Source organism: Suricata suricatta, chromosome 11 (assembly GCF_006229205.1).
Source record: "Suricata suricatta isolate VVHF042 chromosome 11, meerkat_22Aug2017_6uvM2_HiC, whole genome shotgun sequence".
Taxonomy (NCBI): Eukaryota; Metazoa; Chordata; class Mammalia; order Carnivora; family Herpestidae; genus Suricata; species Suricata suricatta.
In genome coordinates this window covers 89109809-89132415 of record NC_043710.1, presented here as the reverse complement: position 1 = coordinate 89132415, position 22607 = coordinate 89109809, and the positions used below count along the sequence as shown (strand labels likewise).

The 22607-nt window shown below is 43.0% G+C and overlaps 1 protein-coding gene across 2 annotated transcripts in view; it reads left to right on the top strand.

Moving 5' to 3' along the window:
- The window catches only part of CCDC15 (coiled-coil domain containing 15), an 87250-nt gene extending 66306 nt beyond the window's left edge, over positions 1 to 20944 (top strand). For both annotated transcript variants that reach the window (XM_029914867.1, XM_029914866.1), the window contains 3 exons: positions 17359 to 17535; positions 17739 to 17887; positions 19104 to 20944. In XM_029914867.1, coding sequence (XP_029770727.1) covers positions 17359 to 17535; positions 17739 to 17887; positions 19104 to 19225 — 448 coding nt within the window. In that variant the 3' untranslated portion in view covers positions 19226 to 20944. The remainder of the gene's footprint in view (positions 1 to 17358; positions 17536 to 17738; positions 17888 to 19103) is intronic.
- The last annotated feature ends 1663 nt before the right edge of the window (positions 20945 to 22607 follow it).

Here is a 22607-nt window from a genome sequence, read left to right as displayed (position 1 = left end):
AAAGTTGGGGAGAAGGTATAGTTTGGACTCTCACAGTCACTCCACCATGATGATGGCTCTCTGCCACACTTGACACAAGAGGTCCCTAAAATCCTAGGGCTTCGTGAGGGAAGCAGCTGGATTCCTGGGGATGCTCTTCTAGCAGCTTCCCAGTATGGCTGGATTCAGAGCCAGCTGATTGGGGGATGTCAGGCCACAAAGGGTGGATAGATTCCAGTGTGTCTGATACTGAGAAAAAACAGGCGCTACAGCTTAGACAGCCCTGCTCAGGTGCCTGCGTGAATGTAAGTAACGGTCCAACCCAGGGGAGGAACCAGGGCCACAAAAGCTGCACGGTTGGAAAACCTGGAGCACCATGACAAGGAGGTTCTTCTCCTGAATTGCCTTTTCCTACTGAGCTGAGATAGTGCAAAATGCAGGAGGGCTCAGAAGTGCTGCCCCCAGTCCTGAGAGCAGCCGCCACTCAGGCTTGAGCAGAAGTATGTGGGTGCCCTGCACTGCCAGCACCTGGCTGGCTGGTCTGCGCAGGGTTTGCTCTGGCCTGCCGTGCAGGTCCGTCATTGACCTCGGACCAGGAAGGCCTGGGGCATGTCCTGATCCCACACTTGCAAGCTCTGAGGCTGATTCCCATTATTCTTGTTCACACACACACACACACACACACACAAACCCACAAAAAAATCAAAACAATTTTCTCCTACCCGTCTTATTGATGGGCTACAAAAACAGAAAACCGACTCCTAAAGGCCAGTGAAATATGTTATTATTACTTTCTAGGCATAAAACAATTAGTTTTGCAACTCAACTAAGATGTTGTTTAGGCCTTGAGTATATTTTTATTATGAGGTTGTATGAGTAAAATCCTTTAACCCTCTGAGGAAGCAGGATAGAGATGCCTTGAGATGCTCATTTTCTCCTGAGTAGACAGAGTGGCAGAGGATGATACCCTTTGGATACACCATAACCGGGGAAATAGATCCCCATAGGCAAGCGGTGACATACCCACACTGTCCAGAGTATCGGCGTCCTGGCTGAGCCGCTCTCAGTCAGGGTGCTACAAAGGTGCAGGACCTCCACTCAGTCCAGGATGTCAGCCCGTCGGCCTTGGCATCGCAGGGCTGGCAGAGCAGGACGGACAGAGTGGGACAGGAGGAATGCCTTTGGTTAGTCTTCAGGAGGAGAGGATTGAGTTGGTGGGTATATGCTACAGAGAAGGGTTTAACCCCGTGCCAGGGAGGACTTTCGTGTGGCCTGTCCAGCGTGCAGTGGTCACACAGAGCTCCCCTGTGCTCTAACCCAGCTCAATCTCCCCTCCTTTCTGAAGAGCGTTTGGGGAAGATGCACCATTGACCAGAGAGTTATATCAGATGATATGCTGGGGCTCTTCCAACCTTAACAATATGAGCCACTTTCATCTGGCAGTGAATCTGAATTAATCTGTGCTCTGCTTCCTAGCCATCTGACCTTGGACATGTTTATATCAGCTTTCTGAGCCTTCGTTTTCTCAGCTTATCTCACAAGGTTATTTTGAGGTTCAACAGAAAAAAGCAATGATTCCTGGTGAAATCTTAAATATTCTCACCTCCCTTTCAGTACTCTGCACACAGTGCCCGGGTGACCAGCTGAGTGCCTGGACTGGCCGTACATCCCATGGTTCAGAGCAAGGATCTCACATGCTCAAGGGGTCAGCACTAAATCAGGTTTCACTAGCCACCCTCCATCGATGGTTACCCCTTTGGCCATTTTTGTCTTCCCTATCCCTCTATCTTTGCTCTTCCCTTCATACTTTCCCTTATATTCATTCATCTAGCACTTTCTGGGAGGGAGGTTCCTATGTCCCAGACATCTGCTGGGCCAGGGGGAGCATGTAAATTATTGCCAGTCTTGCAAGTGTGGTGCAGGGAGAATACAGAGAAGGGATAAGGTCAGCAGTGCCCTGAATGGAGGTTTGTGCCGTGGGCTCACAGGGTGGCAGTCTTTGGCAGGGCAAGGCTGAAGGAGGGTGGCTAGATGGGGGAAGTGTTCACCAGGAATACGACGTTCAGGCCTGTATTTGAAGAACGGACGATGATTTTCCAAGTAGAGAAGGCCAAGGGAGGGCATGAACAAGAGCACATGGATGTGAGTGTTAATCCCCGTGGGCTTTGCTTCTCTGCCCCCATCCTTAACCAGCTCCTCTCCTCTGGTCAGCTCCTGCATGTAGCTTCTTTCTAAGCAAAAAGATTTGAAAACTACAGACAGTTTTTGGAAGTACTGCCTGCTCATTGAAGGCTGTAAAATATTACTATGAAATAAAGGCAGTAATTCTCAACCCTGGCTGCGTACCAGAATCACCTGTGGTTTGTTTTTGGTGTTGTTTTAATTCGGGTTTTGTGGCCCCACCTTTCATGTATTCTGACTTAGTAAGTTGGGGCAGGACCACTGAAATTGATATGATCTGCTTTTATAAATTAGGAGGTAGAAATATTGTCACATGATCTTTGTTTTTCCAGTTCTCGCTAAAACTGCACATGTCTTATTGCAGGAAGCTCAGTATCACCTAGTAAAGATTCTCATCTAGCTTCAGTTCTCTGATAAGCTTAAAAGCTTAGAAGTTCTAAAAAGTGAGGAACTGCCATGGGTGGGATTAGCCCAGCCTCTATTCCAAGAGGGGATAGAATGGATGATGAGCAGTTCACTACGTATCTTCCTGGGCCTCAATTTTCTCATCCGTGAAATGGAAATTAAAACAGTTCCCACCAGGGAATTTGGGTGGCTCAGTCGGTTAAGCATCCGGCTTTGGCTCAGGTCATGATCTCACGATTCGTGGGTTCAAGCCCTGCGTTGGGCTCTGTGCTGACAGCTTGGAGCCTGGAGCCTGCTTCGGATTCTGTGTCTCCCTCTCTCTGATCCTCCCCTGCTTGCACTGTCTTTCTCTCTCTCTCAAAAACAAAAATTTAAAAAATTTAAAAAACAAATAAAACAGTTCCCACCTAAGTTAGTGGTAAAGACTAAAAGAACACAGAGAACACAATAGCACATAGTACATGCTCAGTAAATAATGGCTGTCGTCATGGGGACATCAAAGCCTACCTAGTGATTACTGGTATGGGCTCTTGAGCCAGACTGGCTCTCAGCCTGGTGGCTACTCTCTGTATAACCTGCATGGCTCAGTTTCCTTCTCTGTACAATAGAGGTGGTCATGATCCCCTTGCAGAATTGTTCTTAAATGTGATTAAATGAATGAATAAGTGCAATGATAAATGAATGACTGAGGTCATTGCTGGGCAAATAGCACCAGAGAAATGTCAGCAGTTATCTTTACTTCTGCTCTTGCCTCTCACTGCCTTAAAGCATCACTGTTGGACACTTGTTCTATCTTGTCATCAGCTAGTGTTTGCCAGCTGCTCCTAGCAGCCTTTCAGGCTCAGCTGTGGCCGTTTGAGAAGGGACCACCACCTCCCCCTTTGCTAACCGTAGCCCAGGGTACCCTGATTTGGTCTCCTAATATAACAGTGGGCGTAGGCAACCTCCTGCTGGGAGACTAGCCAGCTCCACTGTGCCAGTGCACAGCACACAGTGCCAGTGCGCAGTGTTGGTGCACAGTGTGCAGTGCACAATGTGCAGTGTTGGTGCTAGGAGGCCATTACCTCTGCAGTGCCAGTGCACAGTGCTAGTGTGCAGTGCTGGTGCCTGGATACAGCAGCTCTGCAGTTCCACTGCCAGTGCACAGTGCTCAGTGCCAGTGCTGGGAGGCCAGTGGCTCTGCAGTGCCAGTGCCAGTGCCAGGAGGCCAGAGGCTCTGCTGTTCCAGTTCCAGTGCTAGTGTGCAGTGCCAGTGCTGTGCAGTTCCAGTGCCAGTGCCAGGAGGCCAGAGGCTCTGCAGTTCCAGTGCTAGTGTGCAGTGCCAGTGCCAAGAGGCCAGTGGCTCTGCAGTTCCAGTGCTAGTGTGCAGTGTGAGTGCGCAGTGTTCAGTGCCAGTGCCGGGAGGCCGGCGAGTCTGCAGTCAGGGCTGGTTCCAGTTCCTCTAGCTGGCAGATCCTCAATCTCCATTCTCCCACTTTCTTCCCCACAGAGATCCACTCTGGGATCCACAGTGTTTCTGTGACCATCTTGGAACCTAAAGGGTCTGGGTACATTCCTGTCCCCAGTGAGGGTAGTCTTTTAAAGGAAATTGCCAGGATAACTTTGTTCAAAAGGATGCTTGTCCTTTGGTGCCAAGTGATTTCTTCTCATTAGGGATATTCGCCAAGATATAACCAGGTGCTGACATGCACTTTTCTGGTGGAACCATTGCTGGGGTTTTTATGGCACTGTTTTGCTTCTCAGAGAAGGAGGTGAAACCCACATATCTAATCTCTGCTTGGAATCCATATTATGTGTAATTTTTAAAAATTTAAGTTTATTTATTTGTTTTGAGAGAGAGTATACACACATGCATGCATGAGCAGGGGAGGGGCAGGCAGAGAGAGAGAGTGAGAATCCCAAGCAGGAGTCACACAGCACAGAGCCTGACATGGGGCTCAAACCCACAAACTGTGAGATCATGATCTGAGCTGAAGCCAGATGCTTAACCAAGTGAGCCACCCAGGTGCCCCTGTATTATGGGTAATTTTTAAAACCCAATGCATGATTCTAATATCCAGCCAAGGTAGAGAATCACTGAAACAAGAAGACTGAGAAGTAATGGTGTTGAAACTCACCTATACAAGTTGGGAGGCTGTGTGCTTACTTCGTGGAGGCTGCCATCCCTCAGAATATTTTGATCTAGAGTATTAGAGCTAAGCCTGTCCTTCAACATCAGCTGACTCAGTGATTCCCTCCCCAGTGTGCAGCAGAATCGCCGAGGTGGTCTGCTTTTCATACAGATTCTCAAGTCTTGCTGATTCAATAAGTCTGGGAGTCCCAAATCCTAGTGAGATGCCTTGGAAAGGGACCCATGGGGAGGGTGCAGACAAAGTGGGTGGAAGGCTGCCCATATAGTCGGTCTAAGTAGGGAGTTGTACGAGACCAGGGAGGTATCCTGGGTAGGTAGTTCTCATCAGAAGGTGGAAACACAGTACAGCTCTCAAAGTTAAATCTCAAATATCTTGCCAAATAATATATGCCCTGTGTGGCTAGCAGGGTATATTTTCAGATGGAAGAAAATGTATGTCCAAAGTAGGAATTTCTGTATCAGAACTCTCCATGGGAGGGAGGTGAACCCTGGGGAATGCAGCTGCTGCTGGTGGTCAGCAGGGAAAGGCTTGGGCCCTGATCACCTCATGGCTCCTTCCTGTCACTGGTGACTGTCCTCTGCCCACCTCCACCCACAGGTATATTAGATAGATGACCACTTGAGCACAGGGGAAAATGTTCTTCCCATCAACACATTCTCCTGTGCTGCCACCACCACTGGCTTCATTTCCCAAATGTCCAAGGATGTGAGACCAAGCAAGCCGGAATGAGGTCAGCGGGAGCTCTCTGGAATTTTTGAGAAGTTGTATAAGGCGAATACCTGATCACACCTTGAATTCTTAGTGTGAAACCTTTTGCTCTGACATTTCGTGTCACCTTTGCCCCCTGGCTCACTGCACATGGTTTTGTTTTTCAAGCAGTACTCATTGTGAGAGGTAAAAGAATAGGTAAAAGGAAGTAGGTAATTGCGGAATTAAACCAGGCTCCAATGCTACCGCCTCCAGAGCCCACACCTCAGGAGTCACTCTCACTTCTCTACATTCTGGCAGTGATCCTATTGTGTCTCCTGACTCCCAAAGAACTCACTTAGTGATAAAGAACTCAAGTCACAGGACAAGAGCCTCCAGGGTATCACCATTTCCAATATAATGTCAGAAGACCACAATAAAAGTCCTTTGCTCCCATGGTCATGTCTTCAAACCTCTGACTGCCCCTCAGCTCTCCCTGGCCTCCTACTGGGCTAATATTTGGGAGTTGAAACAAGAGCTTTACTGAAGCGGTGGTGGGCAGTACCTGGAAAGTCATGTGAATGTCTGAACCGGACCAATTTGTCCAAGACCATTTTCTGTTCACTCCTTACCTTCCCCACAACCCATGGTGAGATAGAGTCCCTGGAGCTCGATGATCCTTTCTTGAGTTACAATGTAGAGGCTCCTAAGAAAAGGAACAAAAGAGAGGCTAATTTTGGCTCTTCTGGGACTAAAGAAAAGAAAAGCAGGCAGGCAGGTCAGGTCCAGCTCAAGGAAGCCAGGGTAGGCCTTGTTTTGTAGTACCAGGGTATCTGCTCAGATCACCTGGGGATTTGGAGAACAATGCAAGGGGGTGGGGGGTGGGAGGAATGGGAACAGAGTCGTGGCCTTCCCTGGCTGCAGTGACCAGTCCAGGCTCTGGAGAGTTCTCTAAAATGACAGTCTGTGGCTTCAGACTTGAGTTTTGTTTTAACCATAAACTCCTTACCACTCCTTCCCAACTAAATTCTTAATGAATTAGGATTCAGGCATTTCCTACAGACCAAGCAGCGGCTCAGGCTCTTCAGGGCTCTGTGAAGTCCTTAAAGTTGTAGGCTGATGTTCGTATACATCAGCACTGTTTTCTGATTCTCAAAGGCATCTGCTCTCCAAAGCCATGCACCTCTGGAAGGAGAGTCCATCACCCCCTCCAGTCCCCACCAGGCACAGCTTCTGTCCTTTATGGCAGTGCTGCTCAGATTTCAGTGTGCAGTAGCGTTAGCTGCGTATCATGCTAAAACATAGATTCTGATTCAGTAGGTCTGGGTGGTGCTCACGAGTCTGCATTTCTAATAAGCTCAAGGTGATAAGGAAGCTGCTGGTCCCAGGACCACACTCTCAAGTGGCAAAGCTTGATGGCAAGCAATGATTCTCCCACCCCAAGCCTGGATCATGGCCATAGCCTCTTAAGTGCTCTCTAGTTCACTGTGCCCATGGCCACTGGAGTGATCTCAACGCACAATTCTGATCTTGTTCTTCCCCTTCCTCTCCCTGCCCCCCTCCCCAGCCTCTGTGTTCAGCAGAGTCACCTCAGAATCCATAAACAAAGCATTACATGATTTGTCTTCATCCTGTCTTTCCCCCTCAGTGTGCCCCTCTATGAGCAACTACAGAAGATCAAGGACTGAGGGCAGGAGCTGTGAACCAGACCAGTGTCTGAACCCTGTTCCTGCCACTGACTAGCTTTGTGACTATCTGAAATCCAGTTTTTTCATACGTAGAATGGGATAAAAATTCCTAACTCGTGGGATGGTCATGAGGAGCAAATGAGACAGTGTATGTAAAGCATTCAGCATAGTGCCCACTCATAGCCACTGCTCACTAATTAGTAACTGTTGTAACTTAACTGTAATGTGCCTTAGAGTTTCAATTTGTCACACAATTTCCTGGTGGGATTGTTCTCCCAGTTCCCCTTCTCGGCCTGCATCAGATGCCACCTTCTCCTCAAATCCTTCCTGACCCCCCTTCCTTAGTCATCAAGTGGTCTTTGACCTCACGTGTAATATTGCTGGTGATTTCTTTTTATATTCTGCCTACAACAACGCCCAGCATAGTGTGGGGACACATATTAATAGTTGTCACTAGAAAAGTTTTATGAAACTGGTTTGTGTTCTTATTTCTTTTTGTTGTGTATGTATTGTACATACTTGTAATCCCTACTTCTTAGCCATAATGCATATATATGTATTCCACTTGGAGAGATTTGTTATTTCTTTTTTACTTCCAACTAATATAATCCTCCATAATATCTGTAAGTTCTGCCCTGAGTTTCAGATCTCAAGAGAGTATGAGATTAGCATGTGTATTACCTTATATTGAAATCACTTCACTCAGCAAATGTTTATGGGCATCTTCCATGTACCAGGCACAATAAATGACAGTGGCAAAGATCATCACGTTTGCTCACCAGCAACACAGTGTGTAGTTTTCCTTACGGAGGAGTTGGCTCAGGATCAGCTCTGCTATCCAGGAGAAGACAGGGTCTATGCTGTGGCCTCCCTCTGGAAGCCCCATTGTGTGTCCTCAGGGAGCCCATAAATACCAGGCATGTTCCGCTGTAGACCCAAGCAAGGATCCCTTGAAGCTATTTCCCAACTCCGAAGTGGTTTGGGCAGAATATTCTACTTCTCTGAAAAATCAATCCTTTTGAGTATTTTTACTCTTATCCAAGCCTCAGTTCCCTAATAATAAAGGTCCCCCTCACCCAACCAGTCTCTACAGCTTATGAAGATTTTTCACATACATCAGTGAGGCTGGTCTTTGTCACAGCCCTGAGAGGTAGAGTGGGGTTCTAGATACCTGTTTTTAAGTTGAGATGCCAAAAGCTCCAAGGAATTAAGGGAGAGATCTACATCTTATAGCAAGCAAATCAAACACTTGAAACCTGAATCCAGACCTGCTGACTACAGGTCCAGCAATTCTTTATGCTGTGACTGAATCGTGGGTCTCTTAGCCAGGAAAAAATGAAGCAAGATAGCAAAACCTACCCTCTGCCGCTTGCTTTCAATGCATTTCCTGAAAGGGGGAAGACACCAGTGAGGGGACAGCTGTGGGAGATGTGGGGCTAGTGGGAGGGTGGCCCTTTCTACCATGTCAGCAGGAGAGGAAGCTTGAACATAGAAGATTCCTGGCCTTTCTTTTTGACTCTGACCTCACAGACTGCAATGGGCCTCATAGAACTTTCTGGTATGTTTGGAAAGGAAATGGCCTCTACCACGTGGGCCTAGGCAGGGAGGCAGCCAACAAGCATCTCTCTCAGAAGACAAGTGAGCTGAAGTGGGAGCAGATTACCTTGTTATATGTGACTTTCTGTGGCTGCTTCTGATCAGTTATCCCTTTTAGCAAAGCTAAAATTTAAATTAGGGGTCTTCTGTCCAGCTTGATAGTAGCACCTGTGATTCATGAGATTGCCAAGTTGAAAGGTGACTCTCAAGAAGTCAGTGTGTGGTCCAACTGCCCTCCCACTCTGGAGGTGTCTCTCCATTGCTACCTTCAGGATCCAGGATAATTTTCACTGAGACAAACCAAGACTTTCCATAGATGGAGGAGATAAGAGATTCCATAAGTCACTTCTGGGTACTTTCCAGGGTCTGAGATTCACAAATCATGATGGGTTAAGTGGTTTCAGCTTTGATGCACATCTGCATCACCTGGGAAGCTTTTTAAACTATACCTAAGCAGGGACCCTGCCCTCAAGCAGGGACCCTGCCCTCAAGCAGGGGCCCTGCCCTCAGATCCTTCTTCCATTGGTCTGGGTGAGGCAGGTATTTTTTACGAGGTCCCCCAGGTGATCAGTAAAGGTGAAGAAATGGGATGGGTTAATCTCTGAGTGTTCCTGGAGACCTGGGGGGAGAACTCACATCCTTCTGGTCCACATTCCAAAACTCACCATGTGGTTATTCCAGCCTTTAAACTCAAGGTCATGAAAGACCAGAGCAGAAAGCACTATACAGAGGCCACTGGCCAAGTCCCTTCTTTTAAAGTGGCAGGGGACTGGTGTTTCCAGGCACACAGGGAGGCAGGGTGAGCAGGTGTCCAGGCATTCGGCCCCCACGTCTGTGATCTTGTCTTCATGCCACACAGCTCTGAAGGAAGCCAGGGAAATTACTGGCGAGCAAGGTAACACTTCTGCCCTGGCTCCCCTGTAAGCCTTTTACTTAGCGGTGCTTTGGAGTTCAGTGAATATTTAGTCATTCCTTCTGCACTTAACAACTACATGTCCAAACTCCAGAGAAGCAGATTATTCTTATCCTCAGATGAAGAAACTGCAGGTGGAAAGATTGAGACTTGCCCTGGTCACACAGCACGGTAATAACAGAAGCCGTGTAATGGAAACAGAAGCCCTTGTTTTCCTGGAGGAAACTCCCTTTTCCACTTGACTTAGCTGTTCCAAAGCAGCAGGTCTCCGCTTTAGCGAGCTCTGCTGAGAAGCGGGGCAGTCCTGCTGAGGTGCTCCCGCCCCCAAGAGGAGAGAGCACATTCTAGGCAAAACTTCTCTAGTAGGGCGCCCTACTTCTGGGACCTCAGAATCTCTCACATGTTCACCCTTTCCCATTCCCATCCATCCTCTCCACTGGTTTTCCCTGCCCTTCTGTTCAGGACGAGCTGTCTAGGCTGTTCTAAGCCACATCATTCCATCTGGAAAGGCAAAATGGCACGAAACTTCTTGCCAGAGGATGTAGGAGGTCGTGAGAAGGCCTTCCGTGGTCCTGTGGGTCAGCAAGATAGCTGACAGGTAGGCGCTCCAGCGTGAACTTGGTGCGCCAAAGTGGAAACTCCTGCTCGTGTCTGCACAGTGTTGCATATCACCACATGTTCGTACTTATGGCTCTTTACAAAGAGTGAAAAGACTATTTTCATGCAAATCTACTATGTTAATGTAGATTTTTTTTCTAGCTCTGCTCAATGGAGAATCATTCCTGAGGCCCTGCTCTTGTTTCCCTCCCCCTTCCCACTCAGCTCTAAATTCATTAGCAGCCACAGAAAATGTTCATCCCATGGACATGTATCAAGCAGAGAGCTTGTCCAGCCCAGCAAAGCGGCTTTGTGTGGCTTCAGTTTGAAGGTCACGGTTGATGCTTCCCTTTTGGAAAATTACAAGCTCTCTACCTATGGAAGGTTAATGGATTGGGCTAATGAGAAATCTGTGAGAGCAAGAACAGCATCTATAGACCCCGTGGCTGGAATAGCCAAGACAGTGAATCAGCTCAGTGAGGCTTGAGCCTCTGCCAGCCCTTCAGCATTCTGTCCGCACTGCTCTGGTCTGGCTTTAACTGACCTCTGTCATGCCAGGTGTGGCAACCAGCCTCCAAGGCAGCCCCTAATGATCTGGTTCTCTTGGTATTCTCACCTTTGCAGAGTCCCCTTACACAAGGAAGAGGGCTGATCCTGTGACCAATAGGATATTGTAGACTGCTGGCCTGTGGCTTCCCAAGCGAGATCATGAACAAAATTGCAGCTTCCCTGTTGCACCCTTGAATTGCTCACTCTGGGAAGTGAGACATCCTGTTGTGAGGACATTCACACAACACCATGGAGGTCATGTCAGGAGGAACCAACTTCCAACATGAACTTTCCAGGCACATGAATGAGTCATGTCCAGAAATGGATCCTCCAGTCTTATGATGATTCCAGCTCCTCAGCATTTGAGTCTCAGCTGAGGCCCCAGATATCACAGAGCAGAGATAAGCTGTCCCCACTGGGACTTGTCTGCATTCATGACCCACACAAATAATGGGGCAAGTCTTTATTGTTGTTTTCTGCCATTAACTTGTAGGGGTGATTTGTGATGCAGTAATAGATGACTCCAGCCTAATTGTGTAAGGATATGAGCCATCATAAAATTGTATCTGAAAGATGAATTCCATTTTACAAACTAACCATTCAAAAGTGGATTCTTCTACACCTACTCTCCAAGTTGTATCCAGGTAGTCAGGTATTCATAATAGAGGTGGGTACTCCACCTACAAATACCAAGAGAGGCTCAAATACACCTTGCTGATGGAGGGGAAATGCAAAGTCCACTGAAGGAGTCCTCACTTGAAGAAGTAGTCAACATGCTTACTCCTCTCACCAAACCTGTCTTTAGCCCCTGGGACTCTGACTTTAGTTTCTACCACTTGTTTGGAATCATCCTCTCCTCCATTATCAGGAGCCTCCTTATCTATAACTCCAGGAGTCTAAATTCTGCTTCTCCTGTAACTTCTTCATAGTTCCCTTCTTTGATTTCCCTGATACCAACCTACCTTTGTCCTTCAGCGATCCATCTACTGCTCCCTCTATTTTACTGGCAAATCTTCCCCCGAAGTCCCTTTTCATTCTATCCTTCTCTCAAGAATCAGCCTTTTTTTCTTCCAGTCTAAAGAGAAATGGACTGCTTTGTGAAGGAATGAGCCTCCTGTCCCTGTAGGCTTTAGTAGATACAGGGTGACCATCTAGCAGGGGTGTTTGGGGAGGGATTGCAGCAGTGGTCTCTGAATCACTAATCAAAAGTATAAATCTGTACTTTTTGAAAGGCTTAGGTATCAAGATACCTTTAAGAATATTGGAGGGATGCCTGGGTGGCTTAGTCATTAAGCATCCAGCATTGGCTCAGGTCATGATCTCGCGGTTTGTGAGCCTGGAGCCTGCTTCGTATTCTGTGTCTCCCTCCCTTTTTCTGCCCCTCCGCTGCTTGTGTTTTGTCTCCCCAAAATAAATAAACATTAAAAATAAAAAGAATATTAGAACCAGGCCAGTTATAATCCCAGAATTCAAACTCCTCATAGAGAGTCGGAGCTGGTTAGGTTCTTTGAAATAATCTACAGGGTCTCATTCACTATAAAATTTCAACTCTTTCTGTAGAGATGACTCCCATTGTTTTCTCATGAGTAGACCTATTTTCCAAGAACTAGTCCCAAGTTCCCTCCAGGAACCTGTACATCTGCCCCTGGGTATAGCCCATGCCTTTCAAACTCTGGCTGGGTAACTCAGAGGCACTGTCTTCTTCTCCAAATCTATTTATCCTCTTCACTTATTTATCTCAAGCACACTATCCTAGTCGATCATCTTCTTTTTCTTTCCCCTTTCCTCCAAATCTATATTTTATCAGTTGCTAAGACTTATTCCTTCTTTCTTCTTAATGTCCTCTCATTCTTTCCCTCTGTATTAGTCAGGGTTCTCCAGAGAAGGAATAATATGTGTGTAGATGTGTGTATGTCTGTATACTACACTCCAAAAAGAGTACACTATCTTTTCTAATTTCTATCTCTATCTATCTATCTATCTATCTATCTATCTATCTATCTATCTATCTATCTAGAAATTTGGAAAATATGTGTAGAATAATAGGTCATAAAAGGATAGGACCATGGTGGATTGAATATCAAGTTGGATCAGGTAGAATTTATTGGTATGTGCCCACTCAGCAAGACTCCAAATTCCATCTTTTTGATTGTGGGGTTAGAAAAGTCTTTAATAGTTTGGTTAGTTGACTAAACCATGGACCCAAAGGTGGCCTATGCAAAAGGAAGTTAAATGCCAGAACCACTGTGGCATATTATAGAGGAAGGTACCGGAAAGTTTAGGGAGACTGGTATATTAGAGTGGGCTTACCATGTAAGACCTGTTCACCAACTCTAGGAGGGTCAAGAGGACACACCTTTCACCACCACTGTGAAAAATTTGTGAAGGAAGCCTCAGCATCCTTGAAGAGTTCTGTAGTCACCCTTCCCTGTAGGTCAAACATTACAGTAGGAACTGCAGTCACCAAATTGGGATTCCCTGATACAGTGGGGATAATGGGATTCTGGACCGGCTGGTACTTAATCAACAAAACAAGAGGGATGTGGTTACCATAATTGGATAACCAAGCCAAAGCAATAATTACAAAAATCTGACTCATAGAGACCTATGGCATTTGGCTGATAGATCATGGTTCCTTGGTGGGAGACCAAGAGAAAGATTAACAGTATAAAATTCTGGCATTTAGCAGGGTCCTTCCTCAAGGGGACCTGGACTCCACTTCATTCAAGAGGTTCTTGGTCTATAAATTGGCCCAAGTCTGGAATTGATTGAAGGGCCATTATGACTCTGTTTTGGTGATCTAAGATATATTGCTATTTATTCAATCTAAACTCATGCTTATACAGAGGCAAGAGTCCATGCTGATCCATGGGCTGTGGTCAGTTTGGCTGGATGGTCTCAGGGGACTTGAAAGGAACATTATTGGGAAGTAGTGACAAGGAGAACTGGGGAAGTTCCTCTCCAGGCAAAAGATATGAAACTATTTCTCTTTCATGTTAATGCTCACCGAAGGGTAACCTCACCATTCAGTCAGTCAGTCAGTCAGTCAGTAATTCACTCACTCACTCATCTCATAGTCATACGACCTTTGAACAACATGGGAGTTAGGGGCAGCCACATTCTGCACTGTCGAAAATCTGCATGTAATTTTTGACTCTCCCAAAACTTAACTACTAATAGCTTATTGTTCACTGAAAGCCTTCACAATAACATAGACAGTTGATTAATACATATTTTGTATGGTATATATATATCATATACTGTATTCTTACAATAAAATAGAGAAAAGGAAATGTTATTAAGGAAGTCATAAGAAAGAAAAAATACATTTACAGTCCTGTAATATAAAACAAATCCACGTCTAAGTGGACTGATGAGTTCAAACTAGTGTTGTTCAAGGCCAACTGGGCATATTCTTTGCTGAGGTGTCTGTTCGGGTCTTTGGCTCATTTTAAAATCAGGTTTGTTTTCTTATTCTTGAGTTTTAAGAGTTCTTTGTGTATTTTGGTTAATGGTCTTTGATCAGATACCTTTTACAAATATTTTCTCCCAGTCTGTTGCTTGTCTTCTCGTTCTTTTTACAATGCCTTTTGCGGAGCAAAGGTTTCTGATTTTAGTGGAGTCTTCCTTATCAGTTGTTTCTTTTATGGATTGTGCCTTTGGTGTTGTATCTAAAAAGTCATTACTGTACCCAAGATCATATAGATTTTCTCCTAAGTTACCTTCTAGGAGCTTTGTAGTTTTGTGTTTTATATTTAATTCTATGAGTTAATTTTGTGATGGGTGTAAGTTCTATGTCTAGATTCAGTTTTTGCACATGGATATTCAGTTGTTGCCACACCATGTGTTGAAGAGACTGTCTTTGTGCCATTGTATTGCTTTGCTTCTTTGTCAGAGACCAAGTGACTATATTTAGATGGGTCTATTTCTGGACTCTCTGTTGTGTCCCATTTTTCTAATTGTCTGTTCTTCCACCAATACCACACTGTCTTGGTTACTATACCTTTATAAAAAGTCTTGAAGTTGACTAGTGTCTGTCTTCCAACTTTTTATCCTTAAATATAATGTTGGCTATTCTGGGAATTTTTCCTTATCCATATAAACTTTAGAATCAGTTTGTCAATATCTATAAAATAACTCACTGGGATTTTTATTGGGATTTCATTGAATCTATAGCTCAGGTTGGGAAGAACATAGACTATCATGCCACCTGGAAACAAAGATAGTTTTATTTTTCTTTCCAATCTCTATATCTTTTATCTCCCTTTCTTGTCTTATTGCATCAGCTAAGACTTTCAGTACTATGTTGAAAAGGAGGTGAGAGGAGATGGTCTCGCCTTGTTCCTGATCCTAGTGGGCAAGTGTTTAGTTTCTCACTGTTAAGTATGATGTTAGGTGTAGGTTTTTTTGTAGACAGTCTTTATCAAGTTTAGGAAGTTCCTTTTAGTTCTAATTTACCAAGAGTATCATAAATGGTGTTGGATTTTGTCAAATGCTTTTTCTGCATTTATTTATAGGGTCATGTGATTTTTCTTATTTGGTCTGTTGATGTGATACAGTACATTAAATGATTTTTTTTTCACATTGAACCAGCCTTGCATCCCTGGTATAACTCTCACTTGGTCTTGGCATATAATTCATTTTATACATTGTTGGTTTTGATTTGCTAACATTTTTGAGGATTTTCATTTCTATGTTCCTGAAAAAATATTGGTCTCTAGTTTTCTTTTGTTGTAATATCTTTGTCTGGTGTTGATACTAGGGCAATAATGCTGGCCTCATAAAATGAGTTAAGAAATATTTTTTCTGCTTCTGTTCTCTGAAAGAGGTTGTAGAGAATTGGTTTAATTTCTTCTGCAATTGTTTGGTGAATGCATGTGGGCTTGGTGTTTTTGGTTTTGGAATGTTATTAATTATTGATTCCATTAGATAAAGGCTTGTTCTTCAGTGTAATTTTCATCTCAGAAACTTTAGTTTTCATCTTGAGAAGTTTGATTGTCTTTTTTATATCCTAACTTTTTGAACATACAAAATATAGTCACAATAACTAATGTTTTTCTGTGCTAATTCTAATAACTCAGTGCTAGGTTGGATTTGATTGGTTATTCTCTTAATTATGAGTATATTTAGGAAAACATAAGCTTCTCTTAAAAACATAAACATGTTTCTCTGCATGCCTGGTAATCTTTCATTAGATATCAAACATTGTGAATTTTACCTTGTTGGTTGCTGGATATCTTTGTATTCATATACATTTTTCTTAGCTTTGTTCTGGGATGCAGTTAAATTGCTTTAGAGCTTTGCTTTTATAATTTATTAGATTGTATCTGGAGCAGTGCTCAGTTTGGAACTAATCGCTATTACCCACTATGGAGGTAAGACCATCCTGAAAACTCTACCCAGTGCCCCGTGCATTATGAATTTTTCATGTCTGAGTGGTGGGAACAGGCACTCTTCCCAGCTCTGTGTGAGCACAAGGCACTGTCTCCTATCACCTATTCTGATAATTCTGTCCCTAACTTCAGGTTGTCTCCTCCAATATATGCACAGCACTCTGCTATGTATTAGGAGACCTCTGTAGATCTCGGGGTTTTCTCCTCTCTGGAGTTCTGTCTTATGAACTCTAGTTGCCTTTGTGTCCCTGGATCTGAGCTCTATCTTCTCAACTCAGTCCACCAGGCTCCACCTCAGCACTCCCAGCCCTGTGCCGCTGCCTAGCGACTTTCAAGGCTTGGGCAGTTCCAGGGCTCACTTCATTTGTTTACCATCTGTCAAGAACCACTGTTTCTCAGTGCCTGATGTCAAGAGCCATAAAAGCCATTGTTTTTGTATTTTGTCTGGTTGGTTGATTGGTTTATTTATCTACCTATTTATTTGGCTGTTTGATTAAAAGAATGCTTGTGTACTTAGATTCTTACAGAAGAACTTTTTTTAAAGTTTATTTATTTCCTTTGAGAGAGAGGGAGGGAGAGGCAGAGAGAGAGAGACAGTCCAAGCAGGTTCCTCACTGTCAGTGAAGAGCCCGATATGGGGCTTGAACTCACAAACCCAGGGATTATGACCTGAGCTGAAATCAAGAATCAGTGTCTTGGGGCATCTGGGTGGCTCAGTCGGTTAAGCATCTGTCTTCGGCTCAGGTCATGATCTCACAGTTTGTGAGTTTGAGCCCTGCATTGGGCCCTGTGCTGACAGCTCAGAGCCTGGAGCCTGCTTTGGATTCTGGTCTCCCTCCCTCTCTGCCCCTCCCCCCCTCATGAGGTGTGTGTGTGTGTGTGTGTGTGTGTGTGTGTGTATGTGTATGTGTGTGAGTGTGTGTCTGTCTCAAAAATAAATAAACATAAAAAATTTAAAAAGAATCGATGTTGTAACTGAGTGAGCCACCCAGGTGCCCCCCCAAAAACCTTTTTTACTTGTAACCAATGGTCATTGCCATTTGAGAGATTATATGTTTCTGTGAGCTGTAGGATCAACTCAAATCAGCCAGCAGGAATTGTTGAGGCTAGTCTAGGGGTGCTAAACTGATTTCCTGACTCCCTTGTTTCTGGGAATTCTTTGAATTACTTGGTTCTAGTGGCTAGTTCTAAATAATGACTTTATGAAATTCCTAACCATGTTATGATTTTGTTCTCAGAATTAAAAAAAAGAAAGAGCAGCAGCGTTATGCCAAAGAACAGAGGATACTAAGAATGAACTTTCTTGAAGAGTCACGTTCAGGAGAGAAGATGAGTGACATTATGGCCCAGCTACAGCTTGAGGAAGTCAAAGGAGCCAGAGAAAAACAACAACAGAGAGAGAAGGAATGCCAAAGGTATTTTGAAAAGTTCTGCATCAAGTCCTGGCTGTAGAGGAAATAGGACTGTCTTTCCTCCAGTGCTCTTTCCCAGTACAGAGAGGAAGAGTAGAGGCATGGAGATGTGAAATAATTGTAATAGTTAAAGCTGGTAAATAAGGACTCATGCTCATTCTCTTCCTAGTGGTTCACTTGGCCTGATCGTACTCTTATCTTTATAGATATACAGAGGCTCTAAGAGCGCAGATCCAGGAGAAAATGCGGCTGTATAATATTACGTTACCTTCACTGTGCTGCTGTGGTCCTGATTTTTGGGATGCGCATCCTGATACCTGTGCCAACAATTGTATTTTCTATAAAAACCCTAGAGGTAAGCTTCTTGAATGGTTGGGGCCTGGTGGCAATTAAGAAAAACCAAACAAACCCAAATGATAAATGTAGTGATTGTAGTAATTTAGCATTCATTGGGTGTTTACTAGATATCAGAGACTGTTATAAACCCTTTACAAAACAACTCTTGAGACAGTAAAAATAATCATAGTGAGTTAAAATCCTTTTTAAGATCTGTTACCTTCTTGTCTTTATTTATTTATACTTCCATTCTGCCATAGGGAGACATGGGTTTCAGGTCCTCCTATAAATGAAGAAATGAGAGCTTGTATTTTGTGGCCGTCTAAGTGAGGCCTCTGTCCAGTTACACCCCCTGTTATCCAAATACTTTAATGTTACTTAACAGAGATTTATCCTCTGTATCCACATTATTCTGCCACTTCTGCCAGGTGACACTGGGGAAAATGAGGACCAGTATCAGCTCTATATTCAGGAATCCCAGCTAGAGAAGATCAGAGCCCTATTGTCACCAGTGTTTCTGTTTCCTGGTCATCCTTACATATATTGACTTACATAGGGTAGAGATTATGTAGGCTTCGTGCACACCAAAACTACTGCCAGTATTTGTATTCCTACTACACCGTCTCTGTGATACAAGTTCCTCATAAATTCTGTGAGTTAAATTTTTAAAACACAAATCTTATCATGCCATTCCTCTATTCTGCAACCTCGAGGGTGCAGCAGCACAGTACAGAATGCGTGCCGTGCGTGGCCTGTTTTCTCTCTGGCCTCAGGCGACACTGCAGCCTTATCAGACTTGCTCTTTCCAGTACGCGTCACTTTCTTTCATTACTTTTGTACCACGTATTTTTCTGCTTGGAAGGCCTTCTTTCCTTTACTTTTATTAATCCTTCTGGACTATCTTAAATGTTACTACTCCTAGAAATCTTTTCCATCTTTTCCTAGATGTTTTTTCATTCATTCTGAAATTCATTCTTTGATAACATTTTGTATATGCCTCTGGTTTGAAAGTATTATCCTGAAATTTAATTATCTCTGTGTCCACTCTCTTCATTATCGTTTCTGTCCTCACGGAGTGCTTGGCATGTACTCAGTACTCAATAAATATGTATTCGATGAACAGGCAAAGTTGATACCTATGAGACCCAGTAGAGAAGCAGTATGAATGGGAAGGAGGTGGGGAGAGTAGTTGAGACTCTGACTTCATTCGTCACTGTGCAAACCTTTATTTGCAGCGTATACCCGGGCGCTACACTCGGTCATCAACTCCTGTGACATCCCTGTGGGGAGCTCAGCTCTTCAAGTCGCCATGCACAATTCGGCTTCTGCACACAGACGGGCTCTGAAAAATATGTAATGAGGATCTGAACCCAACTGTTAGTATTTCAGTCTTCACTTAAAACCAACACCAAGAGATTATTCAGGAAAAACTGATGAAGTGTGTAAGATATGTAATCTAGAAGAAAAGACTACCCACGTAACAGCCAGCTCTATAATTAGATCAAAACCATTGTTTCAGTCTCTGCTTGGGACTGAAATTGGAAGATGATTCCAAGCTTGTGTTTTTGCTGTGAACTGTACAGAGTCTCTTGTTTGTTAAAATGATCAGTCAGACCAGTAAGATTTTTTTACTTAGCTCTGCTCTGATTAGAAGAGATCATGAGAAATCATTGATATGATCTCATTTATTGTCTTTTTAAGACTGTATCTTTGAGTCTTGACAAAACTGAAAATGTCTGGAGAAAACAAATGTCTAGATAAAAAGATGATGAAATGGGTTTCTGAGCCTCCGTGGCCATTTACGTTGCCATTAGCTTTTCTAGTTGTATGTAACGATTAGAGATGAAAAGAATCTGAATTTGATGCATTTTTTTTTCTCAAAAATTTTCTCTCTTACCTTTTAACCCATTTGGTGCCAGTGGACACAGTACTTTATACTTTTATAATTTTTTATTATAAAAACAAGGTGAATAAACCCTCTGTCTTTTGAGCTTCTTCTATGTGAAATAATTGTGAGTGACATTTCAGAGTAAATCTGAAGTCAAAATGAGTAAAGTCCTGCCTTATTTCCCTATCTTTTAAAAATCTGGTGAATGGCATACCTACAGAACAGATGAAATAAAAATTACTATAGTTAGTATGAATTTGTTATCTCTTCATTGATTTCCTGACATAAAATATGGAAAGGTTTAGTATTGAATTAAAGATACTGAGAATTTCTTTTTCCAACTTTCTCTAATGATCAGTGTTGAAGAAGCACATAGGTTACATCTTAAAAAACTCCTGAACATCTAGCCAGGTCATCAAAAATAAGCATGAAAATTACCTGTATGACCAGATTGACTGGTTATTTAGCCAGGTTAATGATCCAGTTCAGTCAAAATCTTTAAGGATTTATATCCATGATTCAGCTTTTAAGAGTTGTATTTCTAACAGTTTTATTGAGATATAATTCATATACCATATAATTAACCCATTTGAACTGTGCAATTCAGTGGTGTTTAGTATATTCTAGGATTGTGCAACCATCACCACTGTCAAATTTTAGAATAGTTTTGTCATTCTAAAGAGATGCCCCCTAATCTAGCAATCCCACCTCTGGGTATGTATTTAAAATAATTGGAAGCGGGATCTGGAACAGATATTTGCATACGCATGTTCATGGCAGTATTACTCACAGTGGCCAAGAAGTGGAAGCAACCCAAGTGTCTGCCAACAAGTGAATGGATAAACAAAATGTGGTCTCTACATACAGTGGAATATTATTCAGCCTTAAAAAGGAAAGAAGTGCTATCCCATAATATAATATGGATAAGCCCTGTGAACATGCTGAGTGGAGTAAACCAGTCGTGAAAAATGCAGTATGAGTCCGCTTATATGAGGAACTTAGTCAAATTCTTAGAGACAGAAGCTAGAATAATATTGCCAGAGTCTGGGGAGAGGAGGAAATGGGAAGTTGTTGATGGTAGAGTTTCGGTTTTTGCAATATGGAAAAGTCCATGAGATCTTCAACAGTGTAAATCTACTTAACATGACTGAATTCTACACTTAAAAACAATTATAATGGTAAACTTTAGATTGTGTGGAGTTTTTTTTGTTTTTTGTTTTTTTTACCACAGTTAAAAATTTCAAGAAGGAAAATTCCACCCCATTAGCAGTCCCTTCCCATTCACTCCTCCCTCAGCCTTAGGCAAGCACCAACCTGCTTTCTGTCTCTATAGATTTACATGTTCTGGACTTCTTATATTTATGGTATCATACAATATATAGTTTCTGTGATTGGTTGGAGTCTTTAGTATAATGTTTCTAAGATTTTTTTCCATGTTTTAGTGTGTATCAGTATAATACCTTATTGCTTTTTTCTGTCTTTTTTTAATGTTTATTTATTTTTGAGAGAGAAAGTGCAAGCTGGGTAGGGGCAGAGAGAGAGAGGGAGACACAGAATCTGAAGCAGGCTCCAGGCTCTGAGCCGTCAGAACAGAACCCAATGCAGGGCTTGAACTCACGAACTGTGAGATCATGACCTGAGCTGAAACCAAGGGTTAGACATACAAACAACTGAGCCACCCAGGCTCCCTGGTCTGTGATCTATTTTGAGTTCATTTTTGTGTAGGTGTTAGGCTGGGGTCCAACTTCATTTTTTTGAATGAGGACATCCAGTTGTCCCAGCTCCATTTGTTCAAAAGAAACTGTCATTTGCCCCATTGAATTGATATGACATTCTTGTCGAAAATTAGAGGACCATTAATGTGAGGGTTTATTTCTGAATTCAGTTCTGTTCCATTAATCTATATGTTTATCATTGTACCAGTACAATCTATCTTCATTAATGTAGCTTTGTAGTAAGTTATGAAGTTGGGAAAATAGAAGTTCTCCAACTTTGTTCTCCTTTTTCAAGATTGGTTTGCTATTCTGAGTCGCTTGCATTTTTCATATGAATTTTAAGATTACTTCCTACAAAAAAAAGCTAGGTGAGATTTTTTTTTTATAGGGGTTGCATCGAATCTGTAGGTCAGTTTGGGAGTGATTACCTTGTGATTCATTAACACAGGATATCTTTACATTCATTTAAGTCTTCTTTAACTTCTTTCAACAGTGTTCTGTAGTTTTCAGAGCATAAAATTTATACTTACTTTTTTTAAAAAATGTTTTTCTATTTTTTTGTTTGTTTTTTTGAGAGAGAGAGAGAGACAGCATGAGCAGGGGAGGGTCAGAGGGAGAGGGAGATACAGACTCTGAAGCAGGCTCCAGGCTCTGAACTAGCTGTCAGCACAGAGCCCGACACAGGGCTCAAACCCATGAACTGGGAGAGCATGACCTGAGCCAAAGCCAGATGCTTAACCGACTGAGCCACCCAGGTGCTCTTCTACTTACTTTGTTAAATTTATTCCAAAGTATCTTATTCTTTCTGATGCTATTTTCAATAGAATTATTTTTTTAATTTTATCTGCAAATTGTTCATTGCAAGTGTACAGAAATATAATTGAGTTTTTTCTATTGCTCTTGTGTTCTGCAACCTTCCTGAATTCTTTTTTACTTTTAGTAGTTTTGTGGGGGAGTTTCTTTGGATTATATATATATATATATATATATATATATATATATATATAAGATCTTCTCACTTGCATATGGAGATATTTTACTTTTTCCTCTCCCATCTGGATTCCTTTTCTTTCTTTTTCTTGTCTAGTTGCCCTGGACAGAACATCCAGTACCGTGTTGAATAGGAATGATGAGTT